Source organism: Berghia stephanieae, chromosome 4 (assembly GCF_034508935.2).
Source record: "Berghia stephanieae isolate SIO BIC M18660-M18661 chromosome 4, UCSD_Bste_1.3, whole genome shotgun sequence".
Taxonomy (NCBI): Eukaryota; Metazoa; Mollusca; class Gastropoda; order Nudibranchia; family Aeolidiidae; genus Berghia; species Berghia stephanieae.
This window is the reverse complement of record NC_088363.1, coordinates 70644885-70658301: the sequence shown is the minus strand read 5'-3', so window position 1 is coordinate 70658301 and position 13417 is coordinate 70644885. Positions and strand designations below refer to the sequence as shown.

At 34.1% G+C, this 13417-nt stretch overlaps 1 protein-coding gene across 3 annotated transcripts in view; it reads left to right on the top strand.

Moving 5' to 3' along the window:
* Positions 1 to 12309, top strand: part of LOC144971144 (transmembrane protein 131-like) — a 73656-nt gene extending 61347 nt beyond the window's left edge. Inside the window, exons 31-37 of one of the 3 annotated variants that reach the window (XM_078911599.1) lie at positions 4663 to 5133; positions 6050 to 6131; positions 6363 to 6454; positions 7748 to 7888; positions 8988 to 9109; positions 10834 to 11010; positions 11928 to 12309. In XM_078911599.1, the coding sequence (XP_078767725.1) occupies positions 4663 to 5133; positions 6050 to 6131; positions 6363 to 6454; positions 7748 to 7888; positions 8988 to 9109; positions 10834 to 11010; positions 11928 to 12197 (1355 nt within the window). In that variant the 3' untranslated portion in view covers positions 12198 to 12309. The remainder of the gene's footprint in view (positions 1 to 4662; positions 5134 to 6049; positions 6132 to 6362; positions 6455 to 7747; positions 7889 to 8987; positions 9110 to 10833; positions 11011 to 11927) is intronic. The other 2 variants (XM_078911597.1, XM_078911598.1) reach the window with 2 other exon arrangements.
* Positions 12310 to 13417: the final 1108 nt, after the last annotated feature.

Sequence of the window (13417 nt, the reverse complement as noted above, 5' to 3'; positions counted from 1 at the left end):
ACTTCAGTGCATCTCTGGACTGTTTTCATTTAATTTTTTTATATTTTTAATCACCCATCCTTTTTCGGGCAGATCCAAATTGTTTTCTTTCAGAATGGCGTTTTAAAATTTATTTTGGGTATGGTTTATATATTTTAAGTTGATTTTTTTTTCCTTTTTAAAAATGTTGTTATGGGATGCAGCTTTGGTCAATTGATGAAACTAAGATGAAAAGTTTATGCTAATAGAAAAAATCGAATTTGATGTTATTTTCCACTGATATCGTTTAAGGAATTTCAACTAATAATTATTTTAAACATTTTTCTCGGAATGATTTAAGGATGGAAAGGTGTTAAAAGGAATTTTTAGTCCATAAATAAAAATGGTAATAATAATGGCCTTATTGAGTAATTGTTAGTTGTATGGTTGAGCACTACTACTGTTGAAAGAAAAGGCAGTTGGGAAACTTCTCTTTGTTTTCATTCATAGCAAAATGTGCTGCATTAAAATAGAATGTATCCATCATAAGCTCTCCAATGTTAATTTTTCATTATATATATAACATAGTACAACATCTAACCCGATAGGATGACACATGTAATTGCATCGATTTCTTGATATGTGAAAGATTAATTCTGAGCTGAATATATCATTATTTGTTTGAGATATATGTAGCTGTGCCAAAAGGTCATTATTGTGACATTTGACACAAAAAGGCATCAATATTAAATTATCTTGAAGAGTTGCGAACAATTTTAGTTTTCATCAGTTTCTCTGAACTGGAAAAATAATTCAAAAACTGGGGATCTACTACCAATGTTATGGGAGTAATGGGTTTTTAAGGTGTCAAAAAATGTTCCGTATGTTCCGAGTCTTTATTCCTACTAACCATGTTTTTATATCCAACATCCCCATTCTGAACCCATCCCTACTTGGACCCTCGGACCCTTGTATCCAAATGTTTACTATTTTTACCCAAATAAACTTTACTGTGTGAGAGGTGCTAGCAAACCCTTTGTGCTTGTTTTGGTTTGTTAATCAAGACTGCTTTACTAGTATTGTGTCTTTGTGTGCTACGACTCTCTCTCTCTCTCTCTCTCTCTCTCTCTCTCTCTCTCTCTCTCTCTCTTTTCTCTCTCTCTCCTTCTCTCTCTCTCTCTCTCTCTCTCTCTCTCTCTCTCTCTCTCTCTCTCTCTCTCTCTCTCTCTCACCCCTCCCTCCCCCATCTCTCTCTCTTTCTTTCTTTCTCTCTCTTTTTTCTCCTCCCACTGTTTTATCTGTCTGTGTGTCTTATGTTTTTTACATGATTGATCGTGCTCTGATTATTTTGCTTTCTTGGATGGTATTAGTATTCGGGAGTGTATAAGTGTGTTAAATTCTTTTTTAAGATTTTTTGTTGTTGTTCTCTTGTCATAAGCTTTCATTTTGTTTCTTTATTTGTTAATTTTCCCCGTCCTTAACAAAATATTATTAAATGGATTTTTCTGTATTTCACCTTTTCTTTCTTATTTGATATGGATTTTTGAAAACATTCTTTTCCTTTATGTTACACTTGTTCTCCATTTTAACCCATAGAGGCCCGGTGTTTACTAAAAAAAATTCCCCTGAGGCCCAGTGTAAGGGGCATAACTCTTAACAAAAAAATACCAACACAAAGTTAAAAAATTATTAAACGAGAACCAAATGACATAAAATTATAATTTTAATTCCTTTTTATAGCCAGATAAATTTGCTTTCGAATGATATATAATATGACATGTTTTGATTTCAAAATATTGGGAAAAAAATATTTTAAAAAAAAACTCGTTCCCCGCACCCCCATTCCCGTCATTTTCGTCAATCTCGGACTCCGATTCAGTGTCCGAATCACCTTGATCGGGTGCTAACGCCTCGTCTTGTCCACCCCCACCATCGTTTACATCTTCTCTTTCTAGTTCGATATCGCTTTCATTTCCAAAATCCTCTTCATCGTCTACACCACTCTCCAAAACATCATTTCTAGCGCCGCGCAACAAACTCGTGAGGTACGGGAATGCCATTTTTCTGAATTCGATTACTCACTTGCTATCAACGATATAAACGTGCGGTAAAAAGGAAACGGAAATAGAACGATCGCATTACGTTTACGATGTTTCCGGTTTAGAATAAAACTAAGTGATTCGTTGCAATAACAAAGTAAACATGATCCGTTTTTTCTCGGGGGCCGCGGGCGATGACGGGCGATGCGGGCCTCAACAGTCGCGGGCGACTCCAGGGGAAGCGGGCCTCTATGGGTTAATAATGTTACTACACCTCAGTCGATAAGAGTTGAGTATCTTTTCCTTTTTTAAAATAAGAAATGAAGATAATTCTATGAACAAATTAAATTTGCATGAAAATTTTGATACCTTGAAGTTTCTTTATATTTTTCTAAATTTATGGTGAAATGTTTGCAATCATTGTTTGGCACTTTACCCAGTAAACATTTTATCACCTAAAGTTCATCATGTAATATGCAGGTAGTGTCTTTAACGTCAAAGTTTGTAAATATTATATTCAACTTTAATGACAATTTTTAACATATAATTTAAGATATACTCTATAACTTAGTAATGTGTATAAACAGACATATTGCTGTCATCATGAATTTATTTTTGATATAAGCCAACTGTCTCGGCTATACTGAGCATAATTATCAATGTGCATTTAATAATTATTTTTAAAAAGGCTGTGGTGCTTTCTTGATATTTATTCTGTGTGTAGTTTTAAATCTTACTGATCAAAGGCGTTGTGTAATGATGTTTTAACGAATTGAAAAGAATCTGTTAAGACTGGCTTCATCATCAGCATCATCATGAAAAGTTTGTTGTCCTCACTGGCTGATTTGCATATTATCTAACTCCAAATGATTTTGATTTATTCGTTTGTCGATTAATGTTTTGTAAAAATGATAACTTTTGCCCTAGCTCAAAGTTCATCGCATGTAATTCCTACTAACTTTTCAATATGGAAATCTTTTTTATTTCAAGAAATGAGCAGTTATTTGTAACATAACTTCTTCAACGTTGTTTTTATGATATCGGTCCCAAACCTAGTAATTGTATTCTGTCATTGGTTTAAATTGTGTTTCTCAATTGCACTCTATTCATTCCAAATTTATCAACTGTAGTCTGAAATTAGTTTTATTCTGTTTTACCATTGCGCCTTTTATAGATAGGTTTAGGGCAGTTGTTTTTGTGTTATAGGTTTAGGGCCAGTAACATGTATTTCATTCGAGAAATTTTTGTACAGAATTTGCCTGAAACACATTTTACTCTATCTATTGTAATTTGCACCCAGTGAGAATTCCTAGATATTTTGGATCTTTGCTTCATTTACTTTTAGAATTTTAGCCATGAATGATATAAGTAAATTTCATTAGTTTAGTATTGTTTTTGATATTCAAAATGCAAGATTTCTCCAGATGGAAAGTTGGTTAAAAAAATGTTTTCACAGTTTGCAAGATTTCGTCATTTTTCAATGTCTATTTGTCTATACAGGATAGGATCATCAGCGTGTTATCCTTGTTTTGTTCCACGAGGTTTTATATTTATCAAAGTCCATTTAAATTATGAGGGCCACTGATTACCTCAAGGCACCCCTAATCCTACTAGTATTTTAGTTAATTTTGTACCATTTACAGTTACTGTTGCATTCGTTTTGAATGAGATGAGTCAATTCATCTAAGTCTAAGGGCCTTAACTATTAAATAGACTTCAAACAAAACTCTTTTGTCACATGACTTTGTTGTGTAAAATTTAATTTATTGCAATATAAAAGAAATTATGCCATTTTGCGACTTATATTTGCCTCTTTTTTTTTTCTTTATTTTACCTATATTAAAATGTTAATAGATTAAAATATTAAATTATTGTTGTTTTTTTTTTTGGGGGGGGGGGGGGGGGGGGGGATCTTTTTAAAAAAAGTTTTGGTAAATGAAAAGATAGGATTTTGAGACAAATTTGATTTCAATACTTCACGATTTGTTTATGTTTTATGTGTAAACGTATTTTAATCTATTAACATTTTAATATAGGTATGCTGTATTGATATTTTTTTTAAATCAACCCACAAAGTTTTCTTTTTTTGTCCATTTTTCAATCCCCCTTTTATCACCCTTTCAGTTGGTATTTAAATCAGAAACATTGATTTAAAACTTGGATTTATATAATTTTTTTTTGCTGTTTGTTGGTTCAAATGCGAAATAAGATCTCTACTTTAGCAATTCAATAATATCATGGATATTTCCTCCTGTTATTGTTATATTAAACACTAAATTGGAAGAAAGGGATGGGGAGGTGGCTTAGGATATTTTGAAAGAAACACAGTGAATGACATGAATTTAGTGCCTGTAAGAAGTTCTCGGACAGGAAAGAGAGAGAGAGAAGTGATTTGTTTCTTTGGACCAAAACTCCTCTTTGTAACAACACAATCGAGTCAAAATTTTTACTTATTGTGATGTAGTTTTTATTTGGAGAAGTCTGGATTAACCACAGCCAGAAAATGAATTGCTAAGTGAAGTCTTAAAAAAATACTAATCAATCGATAAAAATAAACGTTGTTAAAAATTTACCATATAAATCTTCTCTATTCCAATGAAATTCTCGTACCATTCTATTATTTTTTTTTTTAAATCTTTTTCTCCCTATATTATTCCTTTATCAGTAGGAGCAAATGACTTGAGTGAGTACTCCATCCCAAGTGAGAATTTTGCTCTAAAGCACAGACGACTAAGTAGCCCGACCAATTCAAGTGCAACCTCGGCAATAACTCCTCCCGTATCTGGCAATAACAGAAGTCCTCTGACCAGCAGCAATTCTGTCCCTTTGCCTGGCTCCAGTTCCACCAGCTTGTTCCAAGGATCTAACGGCAATCGTAACAATTCGACATATAGTAGTATTGTCAGCAGCAATAATGGATCGTCACCAGCTTTCAATGCTCTAGCTGATCCCCAGGCAAATGCTTTATTGTCATCTACAAATATGTCCCAATTACAACAGCAGCAGCAACAGACCCTATCAGAGACCAGCAACAGTGGAGCTATGCCTTCATCAACATTTGGTGTCGGAAGTGTTAATGGTTTTGGTGCCTTTGGCCCATTCTCAGAAAGTAGTTGCCTCTCTGGAATTGTATCTGGTAAGTGCTGATATTCAGATATTACTCTTTAGTTTTAAACTGAATAGCCAATGGCTGCTTTTTTCAGATATATGAATAATCTCAGGCCTGCAAATATTCCCACAATTGTCAGATTTCTTGACAGTACATCATTGCTTGGTAAATTCTGTCAAGTGTCGACATTAAAAAAAAAAAAAAAAGAAAAAAGACAGAAAGAGAAAAAATTCTGTCACGTCAAAATACAAAACAAAAAAAAACATAAAACAAAGGAGTTTTTATTTTGTTGCCTTGAAAAGATGAATGAATGCTTAATAGCGGAAGTTTTCTTTCCTTCTTAACCGTGATTGCATTTTCTCTTTTTCTTCTTTCACACACGACCGCACCTCCTCTTCCTACTACTACTAATACTAATACTACCACTTCTTCTTTAAGAATGAATCCAAATAAACGAATGAATTTGCTTAAAGTTTAACACAGCTTCTCGTGTCAAGCGCTACACATCCTTTTAAAAAAGTAGGAATTGTTCTCTTCCTTTCATTTACAATTAACTCAGACTGGGGACCAGCAATGTGTGTACTCTCACAAATAATTGGGATTTCATTTGTAACATGAAATAAGGACCTGCTTATTTTATTATAAATGTATTTGAGAAAAATGCATGATTTGACAAGTCGATTGATTTGTCTTATCTATGTTGTGTTTGTTTATCCATATTTTTGTCCGGTTGGTCTATTTTCGTGTGTTCAAAAAGTTCAGACAATTTTTTTCACCAGCCATTTACAGGCCCTTTCTTTTGTTTTGGGGCCTCCTTTCTGTATGTGTGTGTTTTAAATCCATGGTCACATGGGTTTGGGGAATCTGAGATTTATTGCAATGCTTTATAGTTGAATAGATTTCTTTCTAATGGTTTAATCTTTTACTGGTTTTCCCCCACCAGATATGACTCCAGGCAAGCCCAGTAATTCTTCCTCAAACTGGACCACACCAACCATGTCATCTGTCCTACCTTCTGAGTCCATGTAAGGATTGATTTAGAAATATTAGTTTGTTTTAAAAAAAGATGAAATTATAAAATAACAAAAAGTGCAAAGTTTTAAAGTTTGAATCCAGACAGACACTGTCTTGAACTTGCAAATTTATATGCTCTGGCTCATGCAACCTTTTTTACTGTGTGATAATTGTTTTTTTGTTTTTTTTGAGACCCAGAAACTTGGAAATCTATGGTTTTGTTTCTATTAATTCTTTTAAAGGTCACCGTACAGTCATGATTCTGGAAATTCAAGAGGATTTGCAGGGGTGTTGTCACCCCAATCTCTGGATGGTTCATTGTATGGAGGAAACGGTGAGACATTATGATCTGAGTATTAATCTGTTCAATTAAATTCATATACACTGCTCTTAAATCTTACATTTTAAGCCCTAAGGAGTTAATTTAAAAATCAGTAAAATATGTGATTTTTTTTTTTTCCATTTAATGGTTATGATAAACAAAAATTGCTGCTATGGGTCAATGCTGAGTTCTAAACTCAGCTTACTTTTTCTTCATTTTTTTTTTTTAAAGAGTAGATTCTCTTGGTACAAGTATATCTTATCTTCTTTTTCATTTTTTTTTTTTTTTTGGACATTATTTTAGTCATCACTCGTGAGATAATGGGAAAAAAAAAAAAATTTAATGACCGAAATCAGTTATTCCCTTTTGTGACGTGATATTCCAACCAATATTGGTGTTACCGCCAAAATTTTTTTCCCAGATTGTTGTTATTATTATTATTATTATTATTAAAATTCTTTAATATCTGAGTAATATTATTGATTAGAATTTTAAGCCATTCAGTTGTTTGCCATTTATTGGAATTAATATAACCATGTTTTTTATAAAGATCAAAAGTGAAGACAATAAGTAAAAACATTTCCTAGATTTTTAAAAGAATGCATGGACATCTTCTTTTTAAAATCAGATATTTAGCTGGAACCTGTTGGAGTGTTCCGATTTTTCTCAGCATCTTCTTCTTCTTCTTCTTCTTCTTCTTCTTCTTCTTCTTCTTCTTCTTCTTCTTCTTCTTCTTCTTCTTCTTCTTCTTCTTCTTCTTCTTCTTCTTCTTCTTCTTCTTCTTCTTCTTCTTCTTCTTCTTCTTCTTCTTCTTCTTCTTCTTCTTCTTCTTCTTCTTCTTCTTCTTCTTCTTCTTCTTCTCTTCTTCTTCTTCTTCTTCTTCTTCTTCTTCTTCTTCTTCTTCTTCTTCTTCTTCTTCTTCTTCTTCTTTCTTCTTCTTCTTCTTCTTCTTCTTCTTCTTCTTCTTCTTCTTCTTCTTCTTCTTCTTCTTCTTCTTCTTCTTCTTCTTTCCCCTCATGATGTCTTTATGGCTGAAGATTAACAAGATGCAGGAACGCTGTGGACTTTCCAAGCTCATGCTGAGATCCATAGAGCTTTGACTTTAGTGTGGTTCTCTCTGGCCTTTTGCTCATTGTACTTTGTACAGTTCTGTAAAATACGTGTGGCATCCTGCTTCCCCTCTCCACATTCACAAATGTCTGTTTAATCTTAGCATATGTTTCCGATTTTCAATTCCAGCTTTTGTAGTTGATTCAAAATCAAGATTGATCAGTCTTATTTTTAATTATGATAATTCAATTTCAGACCAGCTTTATGGACTTTATGGTGCTGCTGGTACTCCCAGCACAGACAACCCAAGCCACCCTCAGCAAATGACTATGATGCAACAACTACAGGCAGATAGGAGACGACGTTTATGGGAACATCAGCAAAAAGTCAGCAAAGGTAGGAAAAGCCAAGAGTGGTTTGCCACAATGTAGATTTTATAGACACAAGTAGGTGGAAAAATTTCAAAACAAATGCCTCCGAAGAATTTTAGGAATATTTTGGCCTAATTATATTAGAAATGAATCTCTAAGAGAAAAGACAGATACAGTGAGCATAGCTGTAAATATGAAGAGACGCAGATGGGTATGGCTAGGACTTGTCAGAATGGAGGCATCTGTTTTGCCAAGAATAGCACTCCGCTGGACAGCTGAATGCAAGAAGTTCCATGGATAATGAGGCTGGCCTAACTGGAACAACATCTCTGTTCATGTGGCTGACATACAGAAATGGAAGTCTTTACTAGATGCCTTTTGGGCCCCATAGCTCGATGAGCATTAAGTAAGTATAGGTGCACATCAGATCTGACACATTTTTAGAACACTGCAAGTTGTTTTTTTATAGTTTGAAATTAGCTTGTGTCAAACTGTTGTCTATGCTCTTTAGTCCTGATTACCATTTAATTAAATTAAATTTTTGTATTTTGTTGCTTTTTATTATAGAATTTTTGGTGATCAGATGGGGGTCTTTATGGGCAGGGAATATTTTACCATTGGGCTGCAAGTTGTTTGTCTCTTCTCTCTTCATGAAAGTTATCTGGTGCTAGTTCAAAAACATGCCAGATTTTAAATTGATTTTTTGACTAAAACTTCAAAATTGTGGTTGCTTTAGCCAGTCAATATATTAAAAATATGCTTTGTGTTGTCACAACGTCCATGGAAAATACTTAAAAAGTTTTGTTTCATCATGCTTGCATTCTGAAATGGAACTACTGTGGTAGGTTTTTTGTAACCAAAAATACAAAGGCTTGGATAAAAAATTTGACAATTCAAAACAATTTTACAACTTTGATATTATCAAGCGACTGATATCTTCCATATATTAGTTCTCTCCTAAAGTAGCTGTCGTTTTGCAATTATAATTTGATAAAAGGAATTTTTAAGTTGAGACAATGCTTTTTTTGGTTTTCTGATATCATTCAAGCATAGTATTTAATTCGTTACTTTTTTTTAAAAACAGTTATTATTTAACTATATTATTATTGAATTTTCTTTTTCAGGGGAGGATTGGCCTGGTTTCAATGCACCTCTGGTTAGAAATGACAGCTTATGGGACCCTGACTACAACCCCCTTGAAAATACAGCATGGTCTCCAGCAACAGACAACCCTGTCAGTGGAAATGTAAGCCAGTTATTGCAATCATTCTCATTTCATTGTTAATGCCATCAGTGTTTATTTTACAGCATTATGATGATGATGATAATTATTATTATCATTTTAATTATTATTATTTTTATTATTATCATTATTATTAATATTAATATTATTATTATTATTATTATTATTAGTAGTAGTAGTAGTATTTTTTCAACTTTATGTGCACATTCTCTCTTTACTTATACTTAATTCTGACCAAAACTTTTTATTATATGACAATTTTTGCTCTCATAAAGTTTCCTCTGTCAACGCGGAAATTATTTGGTGGCTTGGGTCTGTATTTGTATAAACTAACATAATACCCAGAGGATAGCAAGCAATTGTTACTTTCTGTTGTATACTCTATGGACCCGTAGTCTTTATTTTAAAAAGATAATATTAAGAATCAAATGTAATGAAATCCAACAAGCCCACCATTCAACTATTTGCATTACAATAGTGTGGTAGTGCATGATAATAGAAATTCGGCTAGTTCTCTTTGTCCAATGACCCTGAAGAAAATGTACGAAAAAAGAAAAGAAAATAAAACAAAGCTTTCTATAGGGATAATGAACTATTAAAGAGTTGTTCCCTAAGCATTCAACTGCAAACGTTTAATTTACTTTGGTTTCTACATTCATTACTGATCATAGCAAGTACCTGCTATCAAATGCTTACAAAAATGATTCAAATGGCATAAAGATATTTCTAAATTTTCACGGAACTGTATGCTCTACTGTTCTCTTAACCTGCCAATGATATAGGATTCCCCCCACTAACTCAACTTTTGAGTCATCATTAAGAGTTCATTTAATGCCCCCCTCCTTTCTCTGTATCACCAACACCATCATCATCATTTAGTTGTGTTTATGCATGTTGGGTGCTTTTATTCTTTCCCGAAGCCACTGTATCCTGTTCAAGACGGACGTACATACACACTTGATGTAAGATTTTATGCCTGGCTCACTGTGTAGTGTACATCTTAACCCATCTACATGCTATAACAAATGCATGTTCCTGGTCTTTATGGCTGGGATGTGCATGGGTCACTACAGGGTCCTGCCTCATGAGCCTGGAGGTTTTGGATAGTAAGAATGACCTACATTTTATCATAACCTTCATATTCATTGTCATTGTTTACTTGCAGCTTTGTGTTCCTTTGTATAACATTCAACCTGTGACCTGTAGGTTCCTGATTAGAGTCGTGCTGTGGAGGGTGCAAAGAGTCCTCGGAAAATGCTTTTTGCTCATATTCTCTCACTGCACTTAGGTGTAACATGAGCAACTTGTCGGGTAGAAATGCTATCGCTGTTGAAAAAAATCAATTGTAATAGCACCTTATAAGGTGTCACATACTAAGTTATGCTTCTGGCTTTAAACCCTTTGTAAAGGGCTTTGAGCAAAAGATATGGATAGAGCGGTAAAAAATTTTTTATCTCAAGTCAACTCATCATCATCATTGTCATTATTGTCATTATCAATGAATCATAGAATTGTTGTCTCTAATAGATTTATTTAAATTCTCTTGAAATAAAAATCATTAGCTCACATTTGACAATTATCATTTTGTAATCTTTTTTGATAGATTTATCATGGTCTTGATTTTCTAAACAGATCTTAGTTTATAATCATATCAATTTTGTTGGAACATTTGCAATTTTAATTTGAAACTAATGCCACACTTGTACCTTATTTTACAATCAAACCAGAGTTTCTGGAGCACTCTGACCAACTCGGCATCTAGTGGATGGTCGTCCTTGCAGTCCCTGGCCAATATTTGGGGCAATCAGCCAAACCAGCAGTCGGTAGCCGCCCCATTGGATTCAAACAGCCAATTGGCCTCAGCTGGTGGATTCCCCCCAGTCTCCACACAACAATCACAGACGGTATGGGCAGGGTTTGGTTATTGAACTGTTGGTTAATTCTTTTGTATTGTCTGTGTTAGGGTATATTTTATTCTCCCCTCCCCCCTCTCTCTCTCTCTCTCTCTCTCTCTCTCTCTCTCTCTCTCTCTCTCTCTCTCTCTCTCTCTCTCTCTCTCTCTCTTTCTCTTTCTCTTTCTCTCTCTCTCTTTCTCTCTCTCTGTCTCCCTTCCCTCTCTCTCTCTCTCTCTCTCTCTCTCTCTCTCTCTCTCTCTCTCTCTCTCTCTCTCTCTCTCTCTCTCTCTCCCCCTCCCTTCCCCCTCCCTCTATGTCTATCCATCTATTGATCTCTGTGGTGTGAGTCAATGAGTGATCTGGGGCCTTGGTGGGGTCCTTTGACCTCCCATGGTGGATAGAGAGGTCTCTTGCTGTGTCTTCTAACCCCCTACATCTGCTTTCCCTTTCTGTGTTGCTTTCAGTCTTTGTTTTGGATTGAGATTGTTCTCTTCTTTTCTTTTTTTTTCCCTGGTCCTGGCGAGGATCCTTAACTGGATGGGAGGCAGTCAAATATATAGTACCGTTCTTTGAGAGATTATATTTGCCCTTGTAAATCATCTCCCAGTTACGGGTTTTGAATATATTGTAGTTTGTAAAAATTTGAGTGTATCCTTGAAAGCAAGATCTTTTGCTTGTGCCTGGATGAGACTTTTAGGTAACGTCAAAATTATAGTTATATTGCCCCCTTTCATACAGCTTTTTGTCCTCCTGGATAGAGACTATTCTCTTTTTGCCTAGGCCATGGCTGGAATCCATAGACGAACTGGAAACATTTTTACTTTTTTTTAAGTAAATGAAATGCTATATATGTATTTATAATAAGATAATTTTGCTAGACGATATCTATATATATATATATATTTTTTTTTGTTTGTTTTTTAAAGATTCAGCTGAGTAACCCACCTTTCAACTTTTTGGCCGACATCTGGAGTCCAAATCTAACACCCAGCCCTCCAACCCCCAATAACACCACAAACACACCACCAACTAGCACCATGAATAGCAAGGAAAGCAGCCCACCTGTAACACCTCCCATCACAGCAACAGCGGCTGCAGCTCCAGGTGGGCCAGTGCAGTGGTTACCCAGTGGCAACACACCACCACCCTCTGGTTCATCTAGTCCTGGGGCTTTGGACACTCTCAAGGAGGAATAGACAGCACTGAAACAAAGAGGACTAGCGATTTTGATCTGAAGAGACTTAGTATAAAGTGGTTGTCAGATTCAATAAGATATGATAAAGAGACAAGCAATATATATATATATATATATATATATATATATATATATATATATATATATATATTATATATATATATAATTTTATAATTATATATTACTTTATAATTTGTTACTTTTTAAATTTCTATTGCAAAGGAGAAACAAAATTCCAGGATTACTCCTTTATTTCTGAGGTTTTGTTTTGTTTAGGTTTTTTTACAGCTCTTGTTGAATCAGACTGCTACAGTATTATTTCTTTGTATTATTTCTTTGTATTATTATTAATTAGTTTTTAAAAAAAATTATTATGACAGTTGTGTATGGATGTTGTGATTTGTTCTTTGAATACTGTACCATTGAAGTTAACTGTGGGAACAAATAAAATATAGCATTGTAAAATTGTTGTGTCGTTGTATATTAGAATGAGTTCTGTAGGAATTAATTGTTGCTAATAATGTTTGAAAATTTAGGCATTATTTCACTTCCTTCATGATAGGTGAAACAAGAAAAACTAAAAAAATTGAGCCTATACTATGTGTTGTGTAAAGATCTTTTTTTTTTTTTCAAAGTGAAGTATTCTCTCAGAATTACAGTTTACATATCATCTTTCTTTTTAATAATATTATTATGATTTTTTTTTCTTTTTCTGAATGGAGAGTTCTATTCTGTACCTGTCCTTGTACCGAGGCATCTCATTTTGCATAGGTCCGTGTTTAGTTCTTTAACTTAAATGAATTGAATATATGCGCCTCAAAGCATTGTCAATGTCAGTTGTTGAAATGTTTTTGTAAACATCCAGCAGGGATTACAGGCCTGTGCCTGGGTGAGACATTTTGAGTCGTTTCAAACTAGACAAAAGATCTTGTCTTCTTTGTCAAGCTTTTTCTCATTTGTTTGTAAGTGCAGTGGATGTCTAGATTGATAATCTTTTGACTCTCCTATCGGCTTAATTTTTATGAAACAACCTAAAAGTGTCACGTGCAAAAGTAAACATATTTGTTCCAAATTGACACCATCATTAACTGTTCCGTAAAGTGATAGATACAATTTGATTTTGCATTTATTGGTTTTATATCCAATCTTTCTTAAAATGTGTTGGGATGCCCTTGTAGACTCTATTCTGACTTGACTGACTGACTTAGATGCCTTTCGCGT